This window comes from Chionomys nivalis, chromosome 3, assembly GCF_950005125.1.
Source record: "Chionomys nivalis chromosome 3, mChiNiv1.1, whole genome shotgun sequence".
In the NCBI taxonomy this organism is placed as follows: Eukaryota; Metazoa; Chordata; class Mammalia; order Rodentia; family Cricetidae; genus Chionomys; species Chionomys nivalis.
In genome coordinates this window covers 4,061,412-4,087,179 of record NC_080088.1, presented here as the reverse complement: position 1 = coordinate 4,087,179, position 25,768 = coordinate 4,061,412, and the positions used below count along the sequence as shown (strand labels likewise).

The 25,768-nt window shown below is 42.4% G+C and overlaps 1 protein-coding gene and 1 non-coding gene across 5 annotated transcripts in view; both read left to right on the top strand.

Moving 5' to 3' along the window:
• Positions 1–25,768, top strand: part of Ttc3 (tetratricopeptide repeat domain 3) — a 100,456-nt gene that overhangs the window by 39,202 nt on the left and 35,486 nt on the right. For 3 of the 4 annotated variants that reach the window (XM_057764433.1, XM_057764432.1, XM_057764430.1), the window contains 15 exons: positions 444–507; positions 4,179–4,239; positions 4,453–4,537; positions 6,330–6,464; positions 6,948–7,028; positions 9,165–9,277; positions 11,574–11,694; positions 14,231–14,353; positions 15,042–15,143; positions 16,206–16,298; positions 16,805–16,869; positions 18,394–18,530; positions 19,878–20,204; positions 22,793–23,044; positions 24,936–24,982. In XM_057764433.1, coding sequence (XP_057620416.1) covers positions 444–507; positions 4,179–4,239; positions 4,453–4,537; positions 6,330–6,464; positions 6,948–7,028; positions 9,165–9,277; positions 11,574–11,694; positions 14,231–14,353; positions 15,042–15,143; positions 16,206–16,298; positions 16,805–16,869; positions 18,394–18,530; positions 19,878–20,204; positions 22,793–23,044; positions 24,936–24,982 — 1,806 coding nt within the window. The remainder of the gene's footprint in view (positions 1–443; positions 508–4,178; positions 4,240–4,452; positions 4,538–6,329; positions 6,465–6,947; positions 7,029–9,164; positions 9,278–11,573; positions 11,695–14,230; positions 14,354–15,041; positions 15,144–16,205; positions 16,299–16,804; positions 16,870–18,393; positions 18,531–19,877; positions 20,205–22,792; positions 23,045–24,935; positions 24,983–25,768) is intronic. The other variant, XM_057764431.1, reaches the window with a different exon arrangement.
• On the top strand, positions 19,597–19,754 carry LOC130872330 (U1 spliceosomal RNA). Its single transcript, XR_009056936.1, has one exon. It is a non-coding gene; the product is annotated as a U1 spliceosomal RNA (small nuclear RNA).

The following is a 25,768-nucleotide window of genomic DNA, read 5'->3' as shown; positions in this document are numbered from 1 at the left end:
GAGATTTCCTCAGATTCATAGTATATGAAAAGATGAATTCATCTTTATATTTTGCATCCATATTTGAGGAAGGGAATAAGGGGGGTGTTAGGTGGATGATAAGCAGAGAAGAAAATTTTTCCAAATCCCATAGAGTCATTTTATGGATAATATAGAAAATGTCATTCAGTTAGACAGAGAAGCAAACAGGCATTGTTCAACAGTTTATTTGTCAGGCATCACACAGCATCAGAGGATTGTCCTTCATGAATTGTCATTTTACTTGATTTCTCAATTCTAGTTATCATGATGTTTGCTTATTTATACTTGAGGTTCATAACTAATTGTGTATTTTAGGTGCCTGAGTGAATCCTATCATATTCTAGTTTAAATTCTGTTTCTTATATGATTGCTGACATTTTGGCTGTATTTTGAAATCTCACTAGTCTTATTTTCACGGGCAGGTGGCAGATGAGGCTTTGAAGGGAGACGATTGTGACTGTCAACCTGAATTTCTGCCACCTCCAAGTGAGTAGACTCATTGTCACCACCCAAACCTCTATGCCTGGAAGTCTGTGCAAGCGTCGCGTGGTCATGCTCTTGTGCTTCCCGTGGTCGTCCTTCTGTGACATTGAACGCTGAGACGTGGTAATGGCACTTGCAGTCACCTCTTCGTCACTGTGGTGACAGCCCTGGCGAGGGTAGCTGAGGTGACGGAGAGGTTGCTTTGACTCAAGATTCTCAAAGGTCAAAAAGCATGCTGCCTGTGTTGGCTCTGCTGAGCCCGTAGGTGACGATGGCCAGAGTGTGTATAAAGGCAAACTGCTCATGTCCCAGACCAGAATGCAATGAGACAGAGGACAAGGCTGAAGACAATCCGTCTCTAGAAGACATGTCTTAAAGCCTTCTCAGCATGCCCAGTCTGCCCCCACGGGGAACGTGGTGGAACGGAACTGTAGCACTTTGTTTCCAGGAAGCCTTGAGGGGACTAAGAGAAGACTCAGTAGTTAAGAACTCCGGTGCTGGTTGAGGACTCAGATTTGGTTCCCAACACCCATTAGTAATTTCAGTTCCACGGTCGCAGACACCTTTTTCTGACCTTGGTCAGGCACTAGGTACTCAGATAGTGCACAGAACACTCCTATACATGAAATAAACTTTATAAAAGAAAAGATAACATTGCTGTCTAGGAAGATAGCTTACTTGATATACAGGGTTCTCTAAAGAGCCAGAATGGAATGGAATGAATATATGCCAAAAGATTAATGTTATATCGAGTTACGTGATGTGGTCTGGATAATCCAGTGTCTGTCTTTATGCTGGAGAGGCTAAGAACACAGTAGCCATTCAGCCAACAAGGCTGAAAACCTCAGCAGTCCCAGTCTACGCTGAAGGCCTAAGGATTCCTGGAAGCCACTGGCCTTCCATGGGCCTTGAGTTGCCGAAGAAGCTGCTTTCTAATCTTGGTGGACATAGCAGCATTAGCAGCAGGGGGTGCAACAACGAAAAGAGGAAGTTGCCAGTGTAACAGGAAACCAACTTGATCTCTTTTTCCCTTTGTGTGTGTGTGTGTGTGTGTGTGTGTGTGTGTGTGTATGCACACTGCCCACATTTAGGGCGGGTCTTCTCCACTGATCAAGAACATCTTTTACAAGTGTGTCTAATAACTTGTCTGCTCGTTGACTTCAGATTCAGTCAGGGTGACACCGTAGGGTAACTGTCACAGTTGGGAAAGTGATGGTTGTACAAGCATGAGGACCTGAATTTGATCCCAACACCTGTCTGAGGTCAGGAGTGGCGGCACCTGCCTGTAATACCTCTGGGAGGCAGAGACAGGAAGGTTTCTTCAGATCCCTGGCCAGCAGCTTAGCTGAGTCCATAAGGTCCAGGTTCCGTGAGAGACCCTGTCCCAGAAAATGGTGCAGCATGATTGAGGAAGACACCCAGAATGAACTGCTGGCCTCCACACACAGGAGCACAAACACATTAGCAGATGAAAAGAGGTCACTGAGTATATTTCAAATAAATTCTGACTTTTCAGAATTTTAATACGTTTAATTTTATAAATCCAATAGCGGTAATATAAAGATAAATAAAACACATTGCTCTTCCTTGTCTCCCCTTACTTTCCTTTAGGCTATTGTTTCTCACTATTGAGAGTTTTCACCAGTATCTCCTCTAACAACAGGAATCCTTTATAGGTATGTTTTCCGTAGTTGGCCTCCCTCATACAATTTAACACCACAGGGTCTCAGTCTGTAGCCAAGGTTGGCCTCACCCTTTCACACGCCAGGATGCTAGGATTACAGGACCGATCCACCACACCAGGCTTACGCACACCCCCTCTTTCTCTTTTTGGGAGCCTAGGCTGCCCTAGAACTCTGTATGTAGACCAGGGTGACCTCGAACTCAGAGAGATCGCCTGGCTCTGCCTCCTGAGTGCTGGGATTACAGACGTGTGCCACCACCTGACTTGGGTCTGACTTTTGTATATAAAAAGTACCGTTTGTTGTCCTCGTATCAGAACATCTCTGTTTAGGGGTGATTTTTCCCTATTGAGAAAAGATTTTTTTTTTATTTGTAGTAGTTTAACAAAAATTCTGCAAACTGGGTAGTTTGTTTCTGTAGGCTGAGAAATCCACTGTCCTGATCTTAGCAGGTGAGTATCTGCTGAAGCTCTTCGTGGCTCATAGAAGGCTGTGTCTTGTTGTATGCTCACAAGGTGGAAGGTGAGGCATCCATCCAGGGCCTCTTAGAAAGTGGTGACATCATCTGCGGCCTGATCACTCCCTTGAAGGCTCCAGCACTTGGCTGCACAGAGCAGGGCATCAGGCCACACCTGTGCTTTCACCTCTGATGCTGTATCTTAGTTTAGTTATGGGTTAACTGTGTGTGCTTGTCCATGGATGATGTGAGTATGCATGCGTCATGAATTTCTGAATCTCCTTCTGTATTATAGTTTGACAAAAATCTTCCTGAAGTGGATCTGTAGACTTCTACTTTTTACCACCAAATCTTGGTGGTTGAAGGTTACCTCACACCACAGTTCCTTCTGCCTTACTTTTGTTCATAGTGCTCCTCTCAGGGTTGGAGAGACGAGACACGTGACTTTTCTTCCTTGTGGCTGGTTGTTCTCTTCAGTGCTTTGGCTTCTGTCAGCTATTTTTGCCTTTCCTGCCTGCAGTTCCGTCTTCTCTTGGTCTCCATTTTCACATGTCCAGTGCTAGGAGTTTCCAGCCGTAAGTTGCGACACTTGGGAATTCAGGCCATCTTACCTAGTGTAGCCTGGCAGCATGTGAAATGCCCTTAAGGATAGTGCTTTAAAGGTTTTTAACAAGTTACTATTGTGTAGAACATGTAAACAATTTAAATCTTGTCCATTCGTCAAGCATTTCTCTTCGGGCAGAAAACTTGAGGTCCTGGAATTAGTTCAGTAGCTTTGTGCTGCACAGCAGAAGTCAAGTTCATAACCATTGGTAGCTCCAGTTCTAGGAGCTACAGCACCCTCTTCTGACTGACGGCCTCCCCGGCCGTCCACCACACACAGCTCTCCAGCACAGCTTTGAGGATGCACTTCCCTGCTCCTTCTGCCAGTGGAACAAGATGGGGCTGATGGAGCTGGGGGTCTGCAGTGACCCCCTAATATCTGCCTTCGTAGCCCATTTCTGTCCTCATGGATCTCTTGGATAACATATTTACTCAGTATTTCTGAAATGAATGCTGATCTTGGTTCCCATACCTGCTTATCCTGCAAAACCAATATCTTTTTCAAAATATTCTCACTAAAGTGATTAATCTTTCTTCTGTAAATTAAAGAGCAATTACTGACTATGGAATTAATATGTCAATGGCATCTCGGTGTTTTGTTTTGTCTTTGGTAATGGTTTGTTGCCAGAGTGGCTTATGTCTCTTCCAGTCCAGTTATAAGCTGCCTGAGAGCAGGGACTGTCTGCGGAGGCTCAGACAGTAGCTGTCAGAATGTTAGTGTATTCTCCAGCCCTGCATCATCATTAGCTGTTCTGAGGATGTGAAGCTGCAGTCACGGACACTGCTGTTTCTTTGGCTTCTTTACTCCACTCCACATGTCTTTTGTTGTTGTTTTGTATGTTTGCAGTCCAGTAGCATGCACTTTTATGTTTCATGCATAGTCTTGTAGGTTTTATGTGCGGTTTCAGGAACAAATACTTTTATGTTTGCAGGTCAGCCTCCAAAACATAAAGGAAAACAAAAATCACGAAACAATGAATCAGAAAAGCCCAGGTTTGTTTCTTCTCTAATTTTACAGGGTTTTAATGGTGACCACATTGATTTTATAGTTAGAATTTGGGTGGAATCAGCATGTTGGTAATACTTCTGTTCAAAAATTTGGGTCATATTTGAAATGAGTATCAGTAAATATATTTTTTTCTTTATATAGAACTGCTTTGTTCTGACAGTGTTTTACAGTACATGTTTTTCTTTTCTCTCCTTCAGTTCTAATTCACAAGTGACTTTACCAGTAGATTTGAAAAGCCTTTTGGAGAAACAGTTTTCAAAATCTTCCAGAGCCATACACCAGGTAATAGAGAAGACTTTTCCTGTAGAAAAGTCTAATAACGTTAACTTCAAATGTTTTTCAAGTATTTAATACGATTGAATTGCTTGCAGTTCATTTTCCCGCTGTAAAATCATCAGAGCCGACCTTTCTTGAATGATTTAACGTGAATCAGATGACTGTTCTATATAAACAAAGGAAACTTCATATAAAAATTCTGTTACGTTATACAGTGATGAAATGGCATATTAACATGGCTGAGGATATTTTTTCTAAATATCTGGGCCATTAAAAATTCTGTTATTTTATAATCCCAGCACTTGGGAGGCAGAGGCAGGCGGATCTCTGTGAGTTCGAGACCAGCCTGGTCTACAAGAGCTAGTTCCAGGACAGGCTCCAAAACCACAGAGAAACCCTGTCTCGAAAAATGAAAAAAAAAAAAAAAAAATTCTGTTATTTTAGATCTGTATAACAAATCTTATAAGTGACTAAAACAAATGTTTAATTGTTTAGAATCTAACAGATTTTAACTGTGTGTTGATTTTACTGAGTCTAAAATACATGGAGGAATTGAAGCAGAAATAGCTTTTGAAGATGCGAAAATCATTTAAACATACACTATAGTTACTGAGAGCCCAGTTTGCTCATTCAAAATGCTTGTATTAGAGCCCATCCCTATGACGAGAAAATTGGGTCTGTGGTAAGGTTCAGCCTGCTCATTGGGAGCATCCAGTCCAGAGAGTCCACGTTCCCTGTATTGAGGGAAATAATTTCCAAAAAAATTGTCTTGCTCTATTGATCTGTTTTCTGAAGTAACAAGGCAATTAAGATTAGATCAATTCTCACAAAGCAGATAATGACTGTTTTGGGGAGAACATTATGTTTTGTGCTATTAAGGCCGCACCTTCAAAGTATGTACAGTTTTAGACTGTATCTTAAATACTGTAACCAAGTTTATACAAAAGACCCTCTTTAGCTTGTATATTTTGAGAGGAGATTTTCTTAGACTTGGTTTATTGGGTAGTGGTCACCAAGGCTTCCCCTAGGGGATAAGATCTTCTGGATGTTTGTAACGTTGCACACAGAAAACTTGTCTTCTCTCATGCTGACTGGTTTCTATGTGTCTGGCTTACTGTGCCCTTACCCCTACACTCTGTGGAACCCATTGCTATGCAATTAAAATATAAATTTAAATGATAACATGTACATATCGTCCGAGTAAAAGGCATAAGAGTACTGGTACTTTAATTTTAGTTTTCCCTTTGTCTTTTCTTGCATCTGAGTTACTGACGTGCATCCTGATAGTTGTGTTTGGATGTGCTCATGTTGGCCATGAGAGGAGCTAGAACCTGAAATAGCACTTGGGGCAGGGTGGCAGTTGTTGAGCTCTGAGTGTTCAGTACATAGATTGCTTGTTCTAATGTGTGCTAATTATTTTAGTCCCAGCTACAAGACTCACCTGTGGAGGAGCTGGCTTGGTTTTACCATGTTATTGAAACTTGAAAATACTCTTCTGGCTCTGGAAAGTAAAGAAGACCCACTAAAATGAGCCACTTGTCATGGACAGTGATGCATGTCTATGTATTGCTGAGATGTAGTTAGACATTTGCCTGTCATTATGACAGGTTCTGGATCACGGCAGAAGCTGCCCTCTGACTAACGTGTGTGCCCTGGCAGGTGCACTCACCACACAAAAGAAATCATTGTCATTAATTTGTTGAAAATCTTCATTTCTGATCAACTTACTGTCTTAAATTTTAGACTAACAAGATACAGAGTTGGACTACTGTTTTGTTTTTTTCTTTTTTTTACCCAGGATTTTGCTAACATCATGAAAATGCTGAGAAGCTTAATTCAGGATGGCTACACAGCCTTGTTGGAGCATCGCTGCCGCAGCGCAGCCCAGGCCTTTACAGAGCTGCTAAATGGTTTGGACCCTCAGAAAATCAGGGTGAGTTCGATGGACTGCAGTTCTGATAGCTGTAGTAGTGCTCCTCAGACGGGTTTAGAAGAGGACCTGGGTTTACTTTCTGCAGTAGGTGACTCCTCCCGGTGTGGGAAGCTGGTAGTGCTCCCAGTTAGTGTGAGATCTGTGTAACTCTCCTGTTAGGAGCACTGCCTGTCAGGTTAAGGATTTTGACTCCTTCCATTCTTAAGCAAGGTTTTAAGGACAGGCACCTCAATCTGTCTCTAGGCCCTATTCCATGCAGAAGAATGCAGCCTTTCTAATCCATAGTGAGTTGTGCCTCATGGCACTCTGAGACAGTCTGTGTGGGACAGGTTACAGAAACAGGGCCGCTTATTCTGCCAATGTGTTTCTGACTCATTTGTTCTGTCGGTAAGGTGTCGTATGCTTGTTGTAGCTAGAAGTTACTCTAATGCAGCATGGATAAGGTTGTGTTCAGATTATTAACTGAAGCATTTTTATTGACAGCAATTGAACCTGGCCATGATTAATTATGTACTGGTAGTCTATGGACTTGCTATTTCCCTCCTTGGAATAGGACGGCCTGAGGTAAGCTTTTAGCAGAGATAACCGAAATGTGACATTGACTGTGGACGCTATTTAAAAAATGTTTTTCTGTTTAGCTCATTCCTTTCTTGAAGAACTGAAATACTGGGTTTAACTTCGTTTTTTGGGGGGTGGGGCATTAGCCAGGGTCTTACCATCTGCCTGGTTTGACCCCAGACTTGGCACCCTCTGTCTTGCTTCTGAATTTTGTGAGTGCTTTGTTTTATAGGAAAGCTTGCGGGGGGGGGGGGGGGGGGGGAGTAGCTAGGCCTAGGCAGGGTGGTGGCTAATCCCAGCACAGGCAAAAACCAGGAGAGGCACAATTTTGAGACCTCCTTGGACCAAGACCTTATCTCCAAAAAAGAAAAGAAAATATTGTTTATATTCCTAGTAGAAAAAGACTATACTTGGCAATTGCTGGGAAAATTTAGCATTATCAAGATAGGTAGATTTCAAAACCATAATGTCCAGGGAAAGGGCATCATTGTGATTCTGTGGTTATGTATAGTCGTGTAAAGAGCAGGGCATTGTATTACTTGTGAGTATCTAAGTATGCAGTCTGTAATAGTAAAAGTACCCAGACCATCCTTAGATCACATCATGTAACCATCGTGTATGGGGAGGTTATAAAGGCTGTGCTAATATAGGAGTGAGATATTTTCTTAGAAAATTAAGCATGAGAATGGCCTTGCTGATACAGTCCTTAGGTTTGGATGGTGAGTGCGTGATTGTTGGATTGCTGCTTGAGTTGGGCTTCCCATAGCTGCATGTAAGGTTCAACTGTGACTTCCTGAGATGGCATGGCTCTTACGCTTCCCTGGGATGCTTGCTTGGAGAGTTATTTGGTTTTCAGTCTTCTCTGAATGCTGAAATTCCTGCAGATGTGTTCAGCTTTTTTGACATTGCAGCAAGAAATAGAGTTGGTTTGTTTGGTTTTTCTTTGAGTAACTTTCTATTTTTATATTTGGCTTTATGTGTAGCTGTCCTTGTTTGTGTGTAGGCCCACAGGCTGTAGATAGGACATGCCTACAAGAGTGACCTCAGATGTAACAAGCCCATGTAATACGCCCTTCCTGCCAACTTGGCTCTAAGCTTCCCATTATATGCAAGCTTAAATTACCACTTTTCACTTCCAAGGGTTCGTGGTACTTGAGGTCTTGTTCCTTGTTTTTGATGTGACAGCTGGATTATCTTCTGTGAATGTCTGTCTGGTTACATTTTCTAGTAGGTAGTTGGAGACAAGACTTTGTAATTTTAACTGTATCATGGTAAAATATCATGTTTTGCTTTATCAAAATGAGAGAAATAGGGGTGGTTTTTTTTGCCTCTGATGGACTGTAAAAATAGTGAAACTAATTTAAAAGACAAAGGTAGAGTAAAATTTACACATTCAAAAAAATTTCACCAGGCTAGTATTCCTCTTTTTTCTTTTCAAAAAGTTAGATGTAATAATTTTAGTTCTTTAGAATTAATGCATGTGTGCAGTGTGTCTTGATCATACTGACTTCACACACTTGTCCCTTCGCTCCTTGTGAAGCATGCGTGCAGCTTCCCTCGCGTGCATTCTTGGCGTGCCAAGCCCCATTTATCCCGACTCTCTTCAGTCACAAGTACTTGCTGTTGTTTCTCTCAACTACAAATGTGTTTGTTGGTTTTTCAAAAATAGAGTTATCTAAAGCACAGAGATCCCTGTTGAGAATGATAAGAAGGCACTCCAGTTCTGTTGTGTTCACCATGGCGCACTGTGCACAAGTGCGTTTCCCATTGCATAAGGTGTCATGGCAGTGTCATTGGAGGGGCAATTCTTCCAAGGGGTGTGCCCTGCTATGTCTGTGTCCAAGTGAGTTTTAAACCACGAGTTTGTACCTGTTTGTAGTGAAAGCTGGCCTGTGCATTTTCCTAGATGTCTTTCGACTGGTAGTCTGTTTCCTTCAGGATTACTTCTGATGTTACTCTGCATTTCCATAGGTACCATGTTGATTAGAAATTTATGTTATTTATAAGAAAACAAAATATAAAAGGTAAAATTTTATAAGAACTTTTGATACAGGTGGCTTTTTTAAGCATTAAACAAGAATCAGCTTTGAGATAGTCTAAGCATTTCTCTCTTGTAAGTGATGGTTCTCGCTTCTCTTAAAGGAGCTGTCTGAAGCAGAAAACCAATTCAGAAGGATCATTGAGCACTACCCCAATGAGGGCCTTGACTGCTTGGCCTACTGTGGAATAGGAAAAGTGTATCTGAAGAAAAACAGGTGAGTGGAAGCCGTGGTGAGCCGCAGGCTGACGGTCTCTGTCATGGTTAATTCATTTATAGAAGGGATTTTGGGGGGATTGAGGGGTTTTTAGGTGAGCGTATGTGTGCATACTTGGAGATTTGCGGGACAGAAGTGTTGTGTTTTTTTTTGGTGAGTATGTGTGTACACACATGTAGGCTAGAGATTGATTATCGGTATCTTCTCTATTTTTATCATTATACCTCTTTCATTATTATTATTATTATTATTACTATTATTTAGCTGTTCTTGGTTTGAAATACGGTCTCCCTATATAATCTTGGCTGGCCTATACTGAAAGAGAACAGTCTGCCTCTGCTTCTCGAGTGCTGTGTTTTAAACACGTGTGTCACCACACTTGGCTGTATATTTACCTGTTTTTGTTTTATGTGTAGGCATGTTTTCCCTGTAGTAATTCTGTGCACCGCATGCATGCAGCACCTGACCCTCTGCCCCTGGAGTTACATAGGGCTTTTAGCTGCCACATGGATGCTGGTAACCAATTTCTGGTTCTCTGAAAGAGCAGCAAATGTCCTTGGCTACTAAGTTATCTCTCCAGCCCCTATTTTTTGTTCAGTTTGGTTTTGGTTTTTTGGTTGGTTGGTTTTTTTCAAGACAGGGTTTCTCTGTAGCTTTGGAGCCTGTCCTGGAACTGGCTCTTGTAGACCAGGCTGGCCTCGAACTCACAGAGATCAACCTGCCTCTGCCTCCTGAGTGCTAGGATTAAAGGCGTGTGCCACTGCCGCCTGGCTCGTTTTTACGTTTTGTTTAAGGTCTCAGTGTATTGCCCCAGCTGGCATGGAGCTTGCAGTGTAAATCAGGCAAGCTTTGAAATCACTGCGTCCTAAAGCGTGTGTCACCTTACCCAGCTCCAGCATATTTCTTTAATTGGTTGTTACTGTGTGTGTGCACAATTCGTGTGTTACAACACCTTGTACACCTCAGAGGACATTCCTCCACATTTACACGGGGTCCAGGTGTTGCATGCCTTTATCCTCTGGGCCACTCTTCTCTCTAGCCCTTGCACTTGAGTTTTTGAGTTTGTCACTGAACTAGAGCTTGCTATGTGAGCGAATCTGGGCTGAGCAGTGAGCCCCAGCTTCCGCCTTTCTCAGCACTCCCATCCTCCCCCCTGCACTGCTGGTAGGGACGTGTGCTGCTACACTGCACATTTAGGTGGGTGCTGGGATCCTGAACTTGGGTCTTCATGGTTATCTTTGTTTGGATTTCTATTGCTGTGAAGATGCCTTAACCATGGCAACTCTTACAAAGGAAAACATTTATTTGGGGCCGGCTTATAGGTAAGAGGTTTAGTCCATTATTGTCATGGTGAGAACATGGTAACATGCCGGCAGGAGCTGAGAGTTCTGTATCCGGATCTACAAGTGGCAGAAAGAGAATGCCCGACTGGGTATGGCCTGAACATCAGAGACCTCAGAGCCCATCCCCAGTGACATTGCCTTCAACAAGGCCATACCTCCCTGTAGTAGTGCTACTCCCTATGAGATTAAGGGGGCCATTTTTATTCACACCCCCATATGGTAGTGACACATGCTTGGCTCGGGTGTCTCTCCAGATCCTGGATCTGTTTGCTATCTAAGTGCAGCATGATATTATGGATGTTATTAACTTAAGGCGCTGGCAGCCTCAAAGCACACGGAATGAGAGAAGGAACAGCTGCAGAGACTACAGGTTGAGCCCAGGAGCCTGCTCTCTAAACCTTTCTGTAGTGGGAACGCTTGCTCCTGAGTCTCGCATGCAACTGTTCTCTCCACGGTTCCTGTCTTTCAGTCTTGTCTCCCTAAACTGGCTGTAGTCCTGATCCTTGCTGTCAGAGTGGTGGGTGTTCTAGGTTTTTTTAATAGAAAAAAATGACTCTTGATAATTGAATATTATTCATAACGCTTAATTCACCTTAAATCTTTTACTTTTTAGAGGAAATTTTATGATATTCTTGATCTCTATCTTAGCATGTGCCCACAACTTCTTTGTGGGTTTTTCAGAGAATGGAAAGTTGTTTTAGTTTCTAGTTATTGTCTGGCCGGGGTCAGGTGTGTGAGGGATTCTGGGACAGACATGCGCTTTGTTTACATTACTGCAGCAGTAAGTAGCAGCAGTGTTGTAGGTTTTAAAAAGAAAATATATTACGTTGAATATTTATGTCTGTTGAATTATCATATGTGGTCTCTGCTGGGTTTGAGATCTTGGTGAGATTTCCTGTGGAGTAAAATTACATCACATCTCTAATGTTTTCTCTTCCCAATTCTGACTTTAGATTTCTTGAAGCTCTTAATCACTTTGAAAAAGCAAAGACTTTGGTTTATCGTCTCCCTGGAGTTCTAACTTGGCCCACAAGCAATGTGATTATTGAAGAATCTAAGCCAGAAAAAATCAAGGTAAGTTTATTTGTTCTGCTGCAGGAGGACATAGTGACTGTGCTCTGCCCACAGCTCTGGAGGCAGATAGACCACCTGTGTGTTAGACGCACGCCTTCTGTTGATTGTTGGTTGTCCCTAAAGCAGTCCTGAGATGGGGATCATGACCATTCCTGTTTTACACTGGGGAAGGTGGAGTTGGAGGGGTTAAATGATGAGCAGAAGATTAAGCAGCAAGGAATTTATAGAATATGTGGTACTTTTTTACCTAGGTGTCAGTATGGCATTGGTACTTTATTAGCGCTATGGTAGTCATTGATACACTGTAGTTATTGATACGCTGTGGTTATTGATACACTGTAGTTACTGATACATTGTAGTTATTAATACACTGTAGTTATTGATATTGTACTTGGCTCAGAAAACAGGAAATCAATGTCATTTCTAAGACTGTAAGAATTCATTCCTGGATCCAAAAAGACTAAACCACATGTGAATTTTGTGAGCTAGGGCTTTATGTATGAATTCTCATATACACTTAGAACTTGATTTCAGTGAATCTTAAAAATCACACTTGACTTTTAAAAGTCAATAAAAAAGATGAATAATTAAAAAGAAGACCGGACTTTTAATAGATATTTCACCAAGAAAATACAAAAGTGGCCAGTTAGCACAGAATCAATACCAGGGAAATACAAATGAAAACCAATGACATGCCACGTTGCATCCACTCGGCTGTAGCAGGGTACAGGAAAAGAATGCTATAGTTCTGTAAAAATAGCCTGACAGTTCCTCAGATAGTCAGATACAAAGATACTGCATGATTTAGCAGTCGTATGCCTCAGTATGTACACAGAAAGGAAAGCATGCTCTCTGCAGAAGTTTGTGTGGTGTTCACACCAGCACAGTCTGTAAGTGTCTGGAGCCATGCCCATTGGCTAAGAGCCTAGTTGATTTTGGAGGGCTCAGGTTCAGTTCCTAGCCCCAGATGATGGTTCACAGCCACCCTTAACTCCAGTTCCAGGGATCTAATAGTCTTGTCTAAACTCTAGGCACCAGGCACACATGTGGTACATAAACACACATGCACATAACATAAAAACACAGAGACAGATTTAAAATTTTTTATAAAAATAGACTGAAGGACCGGGTGGTGGTGGCACACGCCTTTAATCCCAGCACTCTGGAGGCAGAGGCAGGCGGATTTCTGTGAGTTGGAGGCCAGCCTGATCTACAGAGTGAGTTTCAGGACAGGCCCCAAAGCTACAGAGAAACTCTGTCTCGAAAAAGCAAAAAAAAAAAAATATATATATATATATTAAAAAAAAATAGACTGAAGAGGGGAAGTGGCTCAAGAATCTGTCACACACAGAAATTCGAATGTAGTATTGTACTCTTATGTGAATTGTCTTGCACATAAGTTACAGCCTAGTGAAGAGGTTAGAACAGAACAAAGCTCTTTAAGTTTCTCTGTCTTCGTACAAGGCTGAGGTAGAGGCACAAGAGCCAGCACTGCAAGCCTTGCACGATCTTCTGGGGGCTTCTGTAGCGGTGGACTAAATCCTTCAGGGTAAATAAGTACAAGTTCAGAGGGGTTCAGAGGGCCAGGTAGAAGTGTGGATTCTAGATGTCCCTTCCTCCCCATTCCCCTAGACTTCTTTATATTGTTGTTATGTTCCATGGAGCACAGAGTTCAGGAAAGAGTATTCACAGGGTTCTCTCTAGCTTCTGAGTCCTCTTAATTCTTGAATAAGGTTTCTAAGAACTGTACATTGTAAAATGAACTTTGACAGTTACAGCAGTATAAAGTTTAGATGTTGACTGACATAAAGATATTTTGTGCTGGGCGGTGGTGGCACACGCCTTTAATCCCAGCACTCGGGAGGCAGAAACAGGCCGATCTCTGTGAGTTCGAGGCCAGCCTGGTCTATAAGAGCTAGTTTCAGGACAGGAACCAAAAAGCTATGGAGAAACCCTGTCTCGAAAAATCCAAAAAAAAAAAAAAAAAAAAAAAGATATTTTGTAGTAGCAGACTGCTTGTTCATTTCCTGCTCGCCCAGGCCCGAATAATCACACAGAAACTATATTGATTGCAGCACTGCTTGGCCAATGTCTCAAGTGTATTTCTAGCTAGCCCTTACATCTTAAATTAACCCATCTCTATTACTCTGTGTGTTGGAACGATGTTGTGGCTTACCAGTAAGGTTCCAGTGGGCGTCTGTTTCTTTCAGCAGCTACATGGTGTTTCCCCTGACTCTGCTTACACCCTCTCTATATCTCTTCTAGCCTGGCTATAATCTGCCCTGCCATAGGCCCAAACAGCTTCTCTATTAGCAAATGGTCTAACAAAGCCTGGTCACCTGTTGTGTTTCATCCCACCCACAACAATTTTTCCCGCAATCTTATATTGACTTTTTTTTAAAGAAAAAACTTAAGCATTTGTAGGTTGTTCTTAGGCGGATCATATATGATACCAGAAATTCTTGAAATCTCCAGCGTTTTTGTTGATATTAGTGGTTGTGGCAGTGTTTATCACTTTTCATACATTTTGTTTTAGACGATGCTGGAGAAGTTTGTTGAAGAATGCAAGTTTCCTCCTGTGCCTGATGCTGTTTGCTGCTATCAGCAGTGCCGTGGATACTCCAAAATTCAGATTTACCTGACTGATCCGGACTTTAAGGTCAGTAATGAACTTGCTGTTGTTTCGTAAAACTTCCTCAGAATTAATCCATAAAAGATTCAATGAGTAGAGGCTCACAGGTTTTCTGGCCTGGGCGCAATTTTATGTCTTCTTCCTTCCCATTTCCCTAGAGTTTTTTATATTTTTGTTTTATTACATAGAAACCCAGAGTAACCAAAGTAAATGACGTGGGCTGGTGACCTGAGAAAGCGGGCTAACTGGCTCCATTTTGTTCTCTGAAACATAGGAAATAAAATGATTATTTCCTCTGATTTGTGGCATTTTAAATATGTATAACATTTTAATATGAGAATTTAAAGGCCATTGAAGTCTGAATTATTCCTTAAAGACCTAATTTAGGGCAAATCTGTCACTTAACTGAATGTTGAAGCTAAAGGTTTACTGTAGAAGATAGTAGCTGCCCACTGTCCTGCTGCCTCTAGTTAGTAGGTCAGAAGAAATGTTTCTCCAGCACTTGCTGTATCGGAAGGATAGTGCATCTTCCTGCTGTAGAAGTGAAGATGCCAACTTCTCCAGCGCTGTAGAAGAGCATCTCTCCATAGGGAAGTAGTATTCCTAGTTAGGATGAATATAAGATCTCTGATTATCTCAGTGTATGCTGTCATGCATGTATTGGTACAGATGTGTTTTAAAAGTATATTTTTTGTTGTTTTTTGTTTTACTCCAGGGTTTTATACGAATCAGCTGTTGTCAGTACTGTAAGGTAGAATTTCACATGAACTGCTGGAAAAAGTTAAAAACAACAACTTTTAATGACAAAATTGACAAGGTAAGGCATGAGGTTAGATTTTTGCATTGTGCTTATGCATTGATCTTTTTCCCCCACTCTGGACATTGATTTTAAAAAGTTTTTACCAAATGCATATTCCTTTCTGGGCTCTATAGCCAGAATTATAATGCTTTATACATGGTAATAACAAGGCAGGAAAGCAGTGTGTTCATGTTTTGTGACTGTATGGGCAATTACTTAAGTTTAGCATTTTGATCATTATTAGCAAAAGTAAACGTTTTAAGGTTTGGTTTTAATGTCCGTATCTTAAGTTATGCTCTACAGTATTATTCTCCAGAGACTGTCCAGTTAGTCACCAGAAAGTATTGATGAACATTCAAAGTCTCAAAACGTCTACTTTCTACCAAAATTTAAGAAACCGACTTAAAATATATGTTATTTCTCTCCGGGGTGGGCCTTCTAATTATGAAGAACATTCTGAAAGAAGGGATAATATTACAGTCTAATTTGCATCCATAAAATATACTTACGGTCTTTATGGAATTAGCCAAAGGAACTGTTTTCTTTTGGGGAAGAGGGGTTGTCTTAACTTAGCAGTAGGAGTTAGTCAGGTTAGGTAGAAGCACATTGTAATACACCTGGAGAGAGGGCTGTGAGGCAGAACTTGCCATGGGGTCTCTCCGGCTCTCTTCCTGACCATTATATGTTCTCTGGTTGTCCGGCTCCTTGCAGTGGTCCCTTACAGCTCACTGACAACTCTTGTCTCTGGATTAAGTGCTTTAAAGTTTCCAGTTGTTGATCGGGCTGAGGGGTGGCAGCTCTGGTCTGTGTGCCTCCTTCTCTGTTTCTGAAAGCACGTTCAAGAGTGGCCTTTCCTGGAACGTGTTCCTGTGTCAGAAGGGAAAGGCAGTGGCCAGTCCGTGAAAGGACCGAGCTACTGCTTAGCCGTGGTTCACGTCATGTGAGCGCACTTTGCATTGATCATACTCAGAAGGGGTTGTTAGGACTTGCTGAAGAAGGTGCACACTGTCCTGGGTTGTGACAGTGCCTGTATCTTGGTTTATCCACTGTGGATATCACCTTTCTCTTTTAAATCAAAAGGATTTTCTACAAGGAATTTGTCTCACGCCTGACTGTGAGGGAATCATTTCCAAGATTATCATCTTTAGCAGTGGTGGTCAAGTTAAATGTGAAGTAAGTAACAAAGAAGAGACTTCATAAGCTGATACAATGTGTAGAGTTATGTAGCGTGCAGGGGTTGTGGTGTGCATTGCAGTGAGGTGGTCTCCATCACTGATACTTAAAGGGAGGGTGGGTTAACGTTTCAGTTCTGTTGTTTTTGCTCTTTGTTGATTTTTTTTTTCTCTCTCAAACTTTTGGGTATTGGTGAGGATGTGACCTTTGGGGGAGCAGACGGGAGTACCTTAGATTATTTTGAGTTTAGCAATCTGGGGGTAATAGCATTGAGGGGGTTGTAATAACATTTATAATATATAATTTTTTAAAACTTCTTCTTAAAGTGTCTCTGGTTCCTTTTGGGTATTACTCACTAGAGCTTTCGGGGCGGTTGTGGGGTGGGAGACCAGAGCTGCTGTCAGTTGAACTTGGCCGTGGGCTTCTGAGACTCTTGCTCCTTGTGCTTCGGGGCTTTACGTCATGACAGTGCGAGATAAGTTGTGTTGTCTTTGTTTTATTTAAAGTTTGAACACAAGATCGTAAAAGAAAAGGCTCCTTCAAAACCTATTCTGAAACAGAAATGTTCTAGGTAAGACTTTTCACTTTTATGATGTCAGGTAAAATAATTATATTAAATGCAAGTTATCTAAATTATGCTGTTTTTTTTAAAGTTGTGCACACTAAAAATAAATATTAAAATATTTAATACATATTTAAAACTAAAAAGTATTAGACTAGCCTAGAATGATTAAATACTAATGAAACTTGAATAAAAATTGTTACTGATTTATGGTTAAAATTATGACATTTCACATTGTGATTTAATGTTTGTTAACAGATTTGGCACTTTGGTAAAAATGGTATATTCATCCTTGGTTGTTTTAGCTTTAATCCAAAAGCCTTTAAAAAAAATTTCATCTCTTTAGCAAACATTTTGAACCAATATCTAGTTCTTACCTTGAAATTCTCGGTGTTTTGCCTCTCTACATCTTTGCTCAGACCAAATCATCCCAGTCCTTCTTTCTTTTCATTCTGGGCCTGCTACTTGGTTTCATTCTAAAAACTGATTTTTCTCTCTTTTGGTTGTATCATTTGTGACCAAGAAAAACAAAAGTTGAGCAGAATTATTAGTTGGAACTATTTCACAGTACCACACCCACCAAATTCTTACATTTTAGGTCTAGGGCTTTGTTGGTTTATTATAAGATATGACTTTAAATGAGAATTACACAAGTGATCTTGCGGACTGTTTATTTTGTACTGACCACACAGTCGTTCGTGTACCTGGACACAGCATCCACGTGGTGTACTGACCACACAGTTATCTGTATACCTGGCACAGCATCCATGTTGTGTACTGACCATACAGTTATCTGTGTACCTGGACACAGCATCCACGTGGCGTATTGACCACACAGTCATCTGTACACCTGGACACAGCATCCACGTGGTGTACTGACCACACAGTCGGCCGTGTACCTGCACACAGCATCCATGTGGAATACAGACCACACAGTCATCTGTACACCTGGACACAGCATCTACATGATGTACTGACCACACAGTCATCTGTATACCTGGACACAGCATCCACGTGATGTACTGACCACACAGTCATCTGTATACCTGGACACAGGATCCACGTGGTGTACTGACCACACAGTCGGTCGTGTACCTGCACACAGCATCCATGTGGTATACAGACCACACAGTTGTCTGGGCACAGCATCCACATGGTGTACTGACCACACAGTCATCTGTGCCCTGGACACAGCATCCACGTGGTGTACTGACCACACAGTCATCTGTGCACCTGGACACAGCATCCACGTGGTGTACTGACCACACAGTCATCTGTGCACCTGGACACAGCATCCATGTGGTATTACTTGTTGCATCCTTAGATTGATGTGCTTGTGTTTATAAAATAGCTTCCTCATTCTGACTGAATTGGTCTTACAAATTTTGTATTGAGCAGAAATTGTAGGGACAGGTTCTAATTTAAGAAAAAATCTTAACCTTGTGGTTGGAGAATGTCTCTACACTAGACAGGGGAAACTAGTTTACTGAGTTTTTCAGAGATAAATGATCGCTGATTGTAAATGTCTCTCAGCCTAGAGAAGTTAAGACTGAAAGAAGATAAAAAAGTGAAGAGGAAGATCCAAAAACAAGAGGCCAAAAAGTTAGCACAAGAAAGAAAGGAAGAGGACTTAAGAGAAAGCAACCCACCCAAAACCGAAGAGCCAGAAGGTACTCAGACGTGCAGGTCATGGAAATAGTGTCTGCCTGTCTCAAAATACAATAGGAATGTTCTTCATATTTTCACTGAGTCGAATACTGCTTTTAGTTAGTATTTTAATATCCCCAAACCAGATTTTTATTAGTATGTTAATACTGACCCTAAATGCAGCCTCTATTACTGTGGGACAAGTATGTTGGTGTGGAGCGCACTAAAGCAAAACCCCAGGGAACTGCTCCAGGCAGACCACCTCTCTAGGGTCACGTGTGACCAGGCCCTGTCAGTTGTGCTAAGTGGATCTAAGGTCCAGCATCCGGAACGGAGTTAGTAATGATCTGGAATAATGTGAGAGTCGGTTTATTACGCCAGAGTCTGGCAGTTTGACCGTTTAGTTGATGCTCATGTTCTCATTGCTGAGCAGAGCATAAATGTTTCAAACGATTTTCCTGTCCTGGGAATAGCTCACACGCTTATTTTCAGTTTCAAGTTGAGAAAATGTTCCCCCATTTTCTATTGTATATTCCTCAAACGAAATAGTTTCCATGCTGCTTGATTTTTCATCTACCTGGTATTTGGAGATTTGGAAAATTATCTTTTGTACTGAATTTTTTTCAGCAGTGTACTAACTGTGTGCTTCTTCCAGACTATTGCATCTGAAGTGTAGTTGGTGAGGCTGGGTTAGAATACTTGAGAGAAGAAAGCTTACCTTAGAGAAAGTTGTGTTTTAATGCTATAGCATACGTCATGTGAAAAGAAGATTGTGAAGTATTCCTGCTCTGGGAGCCTGGGCCTGTGGCTTGAACCCAGGGTCTAGCAAGCTCAGTGCCCAGAGCCCTCTGCCTTGTCTTTATTTGAGGCACTTTGACTCCATTGCTTAGTTTGGCCTTAGCCACTGATACAGAACTCAGGCAGCGTGGGCCTTGAACTTGTGGTCCTCCTGCCTCAGCCTTCAAAGTACCGTTTTATTCTCTGAATTTTCGACTTAATTTGAACTTTCCTGCCTTTTCAGGGGTACTATTAAATTGTATATTCCATATTTAAAGTTTCCTGAGTTGATTTCAGTAGAAACAGAAATCGGACCTTACCTGTCAGGGAAGACATCGTAATCACAAAGTTGGTTTTCCCGGGCAAGGCTTATCCATTGCCTCTGGATGTGTTGGTCCTTCTGATTCCCCAGATGCAGGAAAACTGACTGCATAGTTTGTGGTAGTGGGGACTGTATTCACGTTCCCGTCTGTAGAAACAAAGACCAGCAACACTGTGCTCTCTGTCAGTTACTGTGCATGCTACGTGGTGTGCTTGCTTGGTTGTGCAATTGCAGATTAGTCCTGCTTATCCTCTACCCTCTGTTCTCTTAGGAACTGTGGATGCTGTTAAGAGTTGTCAGTTTCTTGATGACAGAATCCTGCAGTGCATCAAGCAGAACGCTGAGAAGATTAAGTCTGGTATATTGAATACTTCCACACTTCTCAAAGAGCTGCTTTCTTGGAAGGTTCTGAGCACAGAAGACTATACAACATGTTTTTCTAGCAAAAATTTTCTCAGTGAAGCCATAGACTATGTTATCAGTCACTTGATTGAAGAAAAGAACAGAGTGAAGACGCGAATATTTCTGCATGTTCTGAGTGAGCTAAAAGAAGTAGATCCCAAGTTGGCTCCCTGGATCCAGAGACTGAATAGCTTCGGTATGTACCTTTACATTCTAGAGTGCTGTTGTGTAGCAGGAAGGGTAAGTGCAGGCCTGTGAGCCCTTTCACTCTGCTGCCTTCATTAACAGTGTTTTAAATGCACGAGTACACTGTCAGGTGGTTTCAGGTTATACAGTAGACAGGTTGTAATACATTGTTTTAGATGAAGAGAATGGGAAAGGCAGGCTTAATTATGTGAGCTGTTTGTGAACGTGTGAGCTAAGTCAAGTGATGGAAATGTGCGCAGTTTACTTACTGTGCACCCTGCTGTCTGTACAGAGGCTTCACTTCAGCTTCTGTGCTGAGAAACAAAAAAATTCAGATTCCATGGGAAAAGGCTTAAAAGCAGCAGTAAGCAGATGGGGCTGATTGTGAAGAAATCCAGGGAGTGTACCTGCCTATTGTGAGTTCACTCCGTCGTGCTTTGCCGATTGGACTGGGAGAAGGAAAGGCTGAGGGAACTTCCCTCAGTGCAGGCCCTTTGCAGAGGCCACACAAGGACTGTAGATGCCATGGTTTAACACTGGGTGAGGATGCTCTTGGCCTTCTGAGGGCAGGGTTAGGGTGGCGGCTGGCCAGGCACAATGCATGATCGGCTAGCAGCTGTTGATGAGGACGGGGACCCTCAGAACAGAGAGCAGTGTCTCACTGATCAGGTTGGGGTGGAGCCTGCCTGGCCTCTGCAGAGAGCTGATGGTGTGTGATGACTGCAGCTTGGCGGAGCTGGAACTGAACACACAGGTCTCCTCAGGGGCTGTTGGCGGAGCTGGAGTCTGAACACACAGGTCTCCTCAGGGGCTGTTGGCGGAGCTGGAGTCTGAACACACAGGTCTCCTCAGGGGCTGTTGGCGGAGCTGGAGTCTGAACACACAGGTCTCCTTAGGCCTTGTTGGGCTTTCGACCCAGAAAGTTGCTCGTAAATGATGGTTATCACTGGTGCTAATCAGATAAGCAAATTAAAAAGTTACTGCTTACTTGATTTGCTCTAGAGGAGAGTCAGAGACGTAGTCTTCCCTGGGCTGTGCTCCGGAGGTTAGAGGCCAGCACTTCTCTTCGTTGTCTATGTTCTATTTGGGACCTGCAGTTCTTCACTAGCAGGAAATCCCAAGTCCTTCTCATGTAGTTCGTGTTTGTTCTGAAGACAGTGAGTCTGTACTGAAGCTCGGTTAATAAAAACTCAGAGAAAAATTGGGGTTCACCCTAAAGATCCGAAAAGCAAAGCAACTTACCGCTCTTACCTCAACCTCAGTCCAAAATGGTGCCTCCAGGAATCTCAGAATGAGACTGACTCCAGGAATCTCAGAATGAGACTGACTGAAAGCTGTCTCCTGCCATTTTATAGTCCTCTCTAGTTCTGGGATTAAGGGCCTGCACCACTACCCCCTGGTTTCTCTAGCAATCTAGTGTGGCTACTGGGATTAAAAGTGTGTGTCATTGCTGCCTGGTCTGTAAAGTTGGCCGGTGTAGCTGTTTTACTTTTCTGATCTTCAGGCAAGCTGTGTTTATTAAAATAGAAGGGAAATGCCACTACAATATGCACATAGTTGTAAGTTCTAAAGTAAGCTTAAGCTTTTATTCTAACCTGGATTAAAACACATTCGCTTACAAAGGAAATAATTTCTAGTTCATGGAATTTTACTTCTTTCTCACAAAAATCCATGCAGTGGAATCACTCATATATGTTTAATTTGGAAGTCAATTTATTTGATCATTTAAAAAAGGATGGAGGGAGAAATAGTTTTTTTGCAAGAGAGAGAAAATTAGCATTGTGTGGTGATGTTGTCTGCTTGCACTCACCTGTGGAGCACACAAGTTGTCGCTGTCAGAGTCTAGATAGGGAATGTGTGCGGCTCACTGGCAGTTAAACCTTTATTGAAGGTGTGGGTCCTTTTGTTTAAAGATGCCGAATTCTCATACCACGTGCCTTCTGTGAGCTAAGTGTTTTGTCTAGAGGGATCAGCCACCAGAATAATTTTATGAATGATATCTTGCTGACTTGACACCTAGGCCTATGCCGAGGGGGCCCTTGAGGTGTGCAGGGAAGCTGAGCTCACTTTGTTCTGCTTTTTGGAAGCATTTGTGAGGAGTGGGCTTCCTTCTCACTGATGTGGAGTTTTCGGGCTTGGAGGAAGAGAGCAAGGAACCATGATGTTTTGGAAGATGAGAAACAAGTCTTGGAGGTGTTGGAGGAGTCTGACCAACATAGTTCTTTTCAAGGCATTTGGGAAGATTTGCATATTACACATCTTGGTGGTATGGAATGTATATAGGAAAACATTGTAAAATCTTGGCAATTCACTTAGAAATGAAAGTCAAGAATTAGTGAAAATGATATTTTTAAGGGAATTTAGTGTCATCATAGAACTGCTTGGCTCAATGTCCTCATCTACTGAAGAATTGTCATAGCTATCTCGGTGTTAGGTCTTGTTTGTGAAATGTACCGTAGTTTAACTAGTTTATCAAGTATTTGAATATTGTCACTGAAAAGTATGCAGACTGTAAATAGAGCTGCTTCCAGAGGATGTAATGATTGGGGGTTCTGCTGAAGGTTTGACTTCTGTGATTTGGACTGTATTCTGTTTCAGGCTTAGATGCCACAGGACCGTTCTTTACTCGATACGGAGCATCTCTCAAGGAACTTGATTTCAGCGTCATGACTTTCCTCTGGAATGAGAAATACGGCCCCAAACTGGGCTCTATAGAAGGAAAGCAGCTGGATTACTTCTGCGAGCCTGACTCGGTGCAGGAAGCCCGCTGTTTGATCTGGCTGCTAGAAGAGCACAGAGACAAGTTCCCTGCCTTGCACAGCGCTCTGGATGAGTTCTTCGACATAATGGGTACGTGAGCACAGTTAGGTGTGTAGTCTCTGGTGTTACGGATTGGGGACCTACCTTACTTTAATATTTATTGACAAAATTAGTGGTGGGTGTGGTTTAAATGTTTGTGTTTTCTGCGGAGTTGGGTAGAGAACAATTTAGAGTCTTTTATTGAGAAGAAATAGGAAGAATACTGAGTACCTCAACTAAGGTCTCAGCCTTTGATCCTTCCTCTGTGAAGTCTGGGACGGGGACAGTCTCAGGGAGACCGCAGACGTGGAGAGGCAGAATTGGACAGCATGCGGGTGGAGCAGTGGGATAGAACTCATCTTGGCAGAGTAGGTCGATAGCAGCTCGTTTACTTAGCTTCTCTTGGGCTTTCTTCATCGTTGTAATGGACTGATTTGGTCTGTGTGATTCTGTTTTACTTAAAAATTTTAGTACTAGAGTCTAAGTTAACTTAGGCTTCCCATCTTTCATCTATGTGACCTCCTGCGGTTATTGCTTTGTTTCCCTTTCTCTTCGCGTCAGAGTCTATGCGTTGTTAAGTATGGGTTTTCTGGCTACGTGCCCTTTGTTTTTGAGTTCTGACCTTGTAGTGCTGCCATGTGTCAGGACACCTAGTGTAGTGCAAGGCTCTGACTGCTGTTTGTTTTTAGAAGAGGGTGTCCCCGACTGGCTAAAAGGGATACCATATTTAATAGCCTGGACTATTACCATTAGTTTTGTGCTTGAAATAACAAAACACTGCTGTGCTCACAAACCTGCCATACAAGACCAATAGCACAGGTCCCTCTCGCGTGTTCCTGACACACAACATACCTAGCTGCCTGGCTCTCTGCATAAAGCCTTGGAGGAGAAGGCATCAGGTTTCTGGCCATGTTACCACGTCTCCCAGTTCTCCCTGCCTTTCTCACTTGAGACATTTTTAGTTTTACCTCTTCTCGTTTAAGATGAGTATTGTATTTGTTAAAACTTTTCAGAATCCATTGGCTTGCATATTTAGTATCTTCACAAGTGATATGATATAATTGGGAACCTCAGCCATCCTGAACTAGACATGCATACTTACTTCCACATGGATTCTGTACAGATAACCAAAAACCCCTTAAAGAAATATGGCTGAACTCGCCTGCCCGTTTTCTTACATTTATATTGGTATCATCTATCTAATAACCAAGAGACTTAGAATTAGTCTTGACTCTTTTCTGTTACTCTTGTTATACCTGCTTTGTCACAGTCCAAATACACTTTTATCTTCGCTCTGTCCTTTCCTGTTCGTCTCAGTTCTGTAGGCCAACATCGACATCTTCTTTTCCATTCAGATTATTCTAGTAGTTGAGACTCTGACCACTGCGTTTCTGAGCATGTTATATTGCCTGCAGTAACTTCTGCTTGGTGTTGCCTACATGTGACGTCCTGTCGTCATTCCCTGTGCCAGCTCAGCTCATCCTTTCATGGAATGACCAAGTCTTTCCCAACATGGTTCCTGTTGCCTGTTCATCTCCAGGCGCACCTACATATCCTGTCCTCCCTGTCCTCCTTTGGCTTCTTCCCAAAATCTTTGCTGGTCTTCTGCTGAGTTACAGGGACTTTTTCTTTCCTTCCTTCCTTTCTTTTTTCTTTTGTGTGAACATGAAGTCATTGGCACCAGTCATCTCTGTATTCCCATGTCCTGGCATAGATGGCAGCAAAATGCTCTCGAAATATGCTGGCTTGGGGTGAAACTGTGCTTCTCGGTAGCTGAGTTCTCATCTAGTCAGTCATTTTGCTCTTGGTTTTTCAACTGAGTTGTGTCAGAGTCGGGTGAAGAAAGAGCACAGGCTGGACTGGTAGTCCCCGGGGTGGTTTGTGAGTTTGTGATGAAGTACAAATGACTGAGTCACCTCAGAGACTTGTGTTTCCCCTGCAGATAGCCGGTGCACTGTGTTAAGGAAACAAGACAGTGATGAAATGCCGGTAAGTCCTTGAGTCTCAGGGTTTTCTCTATGTTAGACAGAGGGGCAGAGGAGCAGCCAGGCAGTGCTTAGTCGCTTCATGGGTGACATCCCACACCCACACAGAAGACCTATCAACAGAGCAGTGTCGCTACTCCTCTGGAAATGGAGTTCGGTTGTAAGAGGTGCCTGTCATGCACAGAGGCCTGAGTTGCATCCCCAGCAGTGCATAACTGGGCATGGTGGCTCAGACCTGCATTGCCATCACTCAGGAAATAGAAACAGGAGGACCAGACGTTCAAGGGCATCATTAGCTACACAGTGACTTCAAGGGCAGGCTAGGCTTTATGTGACCCTGTCTAGACAGTCTTCATAATCTTCAGGTTAATAAATGTTCATTTTAGAAAGAGGAAAGGAAGAGTTCCTGTATCAAGAAAGATGGTAGCGGTCCTGAGTTCAATTCCCAGCAACCACATGGTGGCTCACAACCATCTGTAATGAGGTCTGGTGCCCTCTTCTGGCCTTCAGGCAGACACACAGAAACAATATTGTATACATAATAAATAAATAAATATTTTAAAAAAAAAAGAAAGATGATAGCGATTGTTCTAGAAGGAGGAGCACAGGAATCTTGTTCCCAGGACCCCTGATGGTATAAAGGGGTTGTTGTGGAGTCACGTTTCCTCAGAGACCATGGCTGGTTTTCATGCTCTCTGGCCAAGTAGGGACTCTTCAGTTAAAGAACACGCTAGTGAGGAGGAAAAGTCTTGTTTTCCAGTGGACAGAGGATCATCTGTCCTTGGAAAGT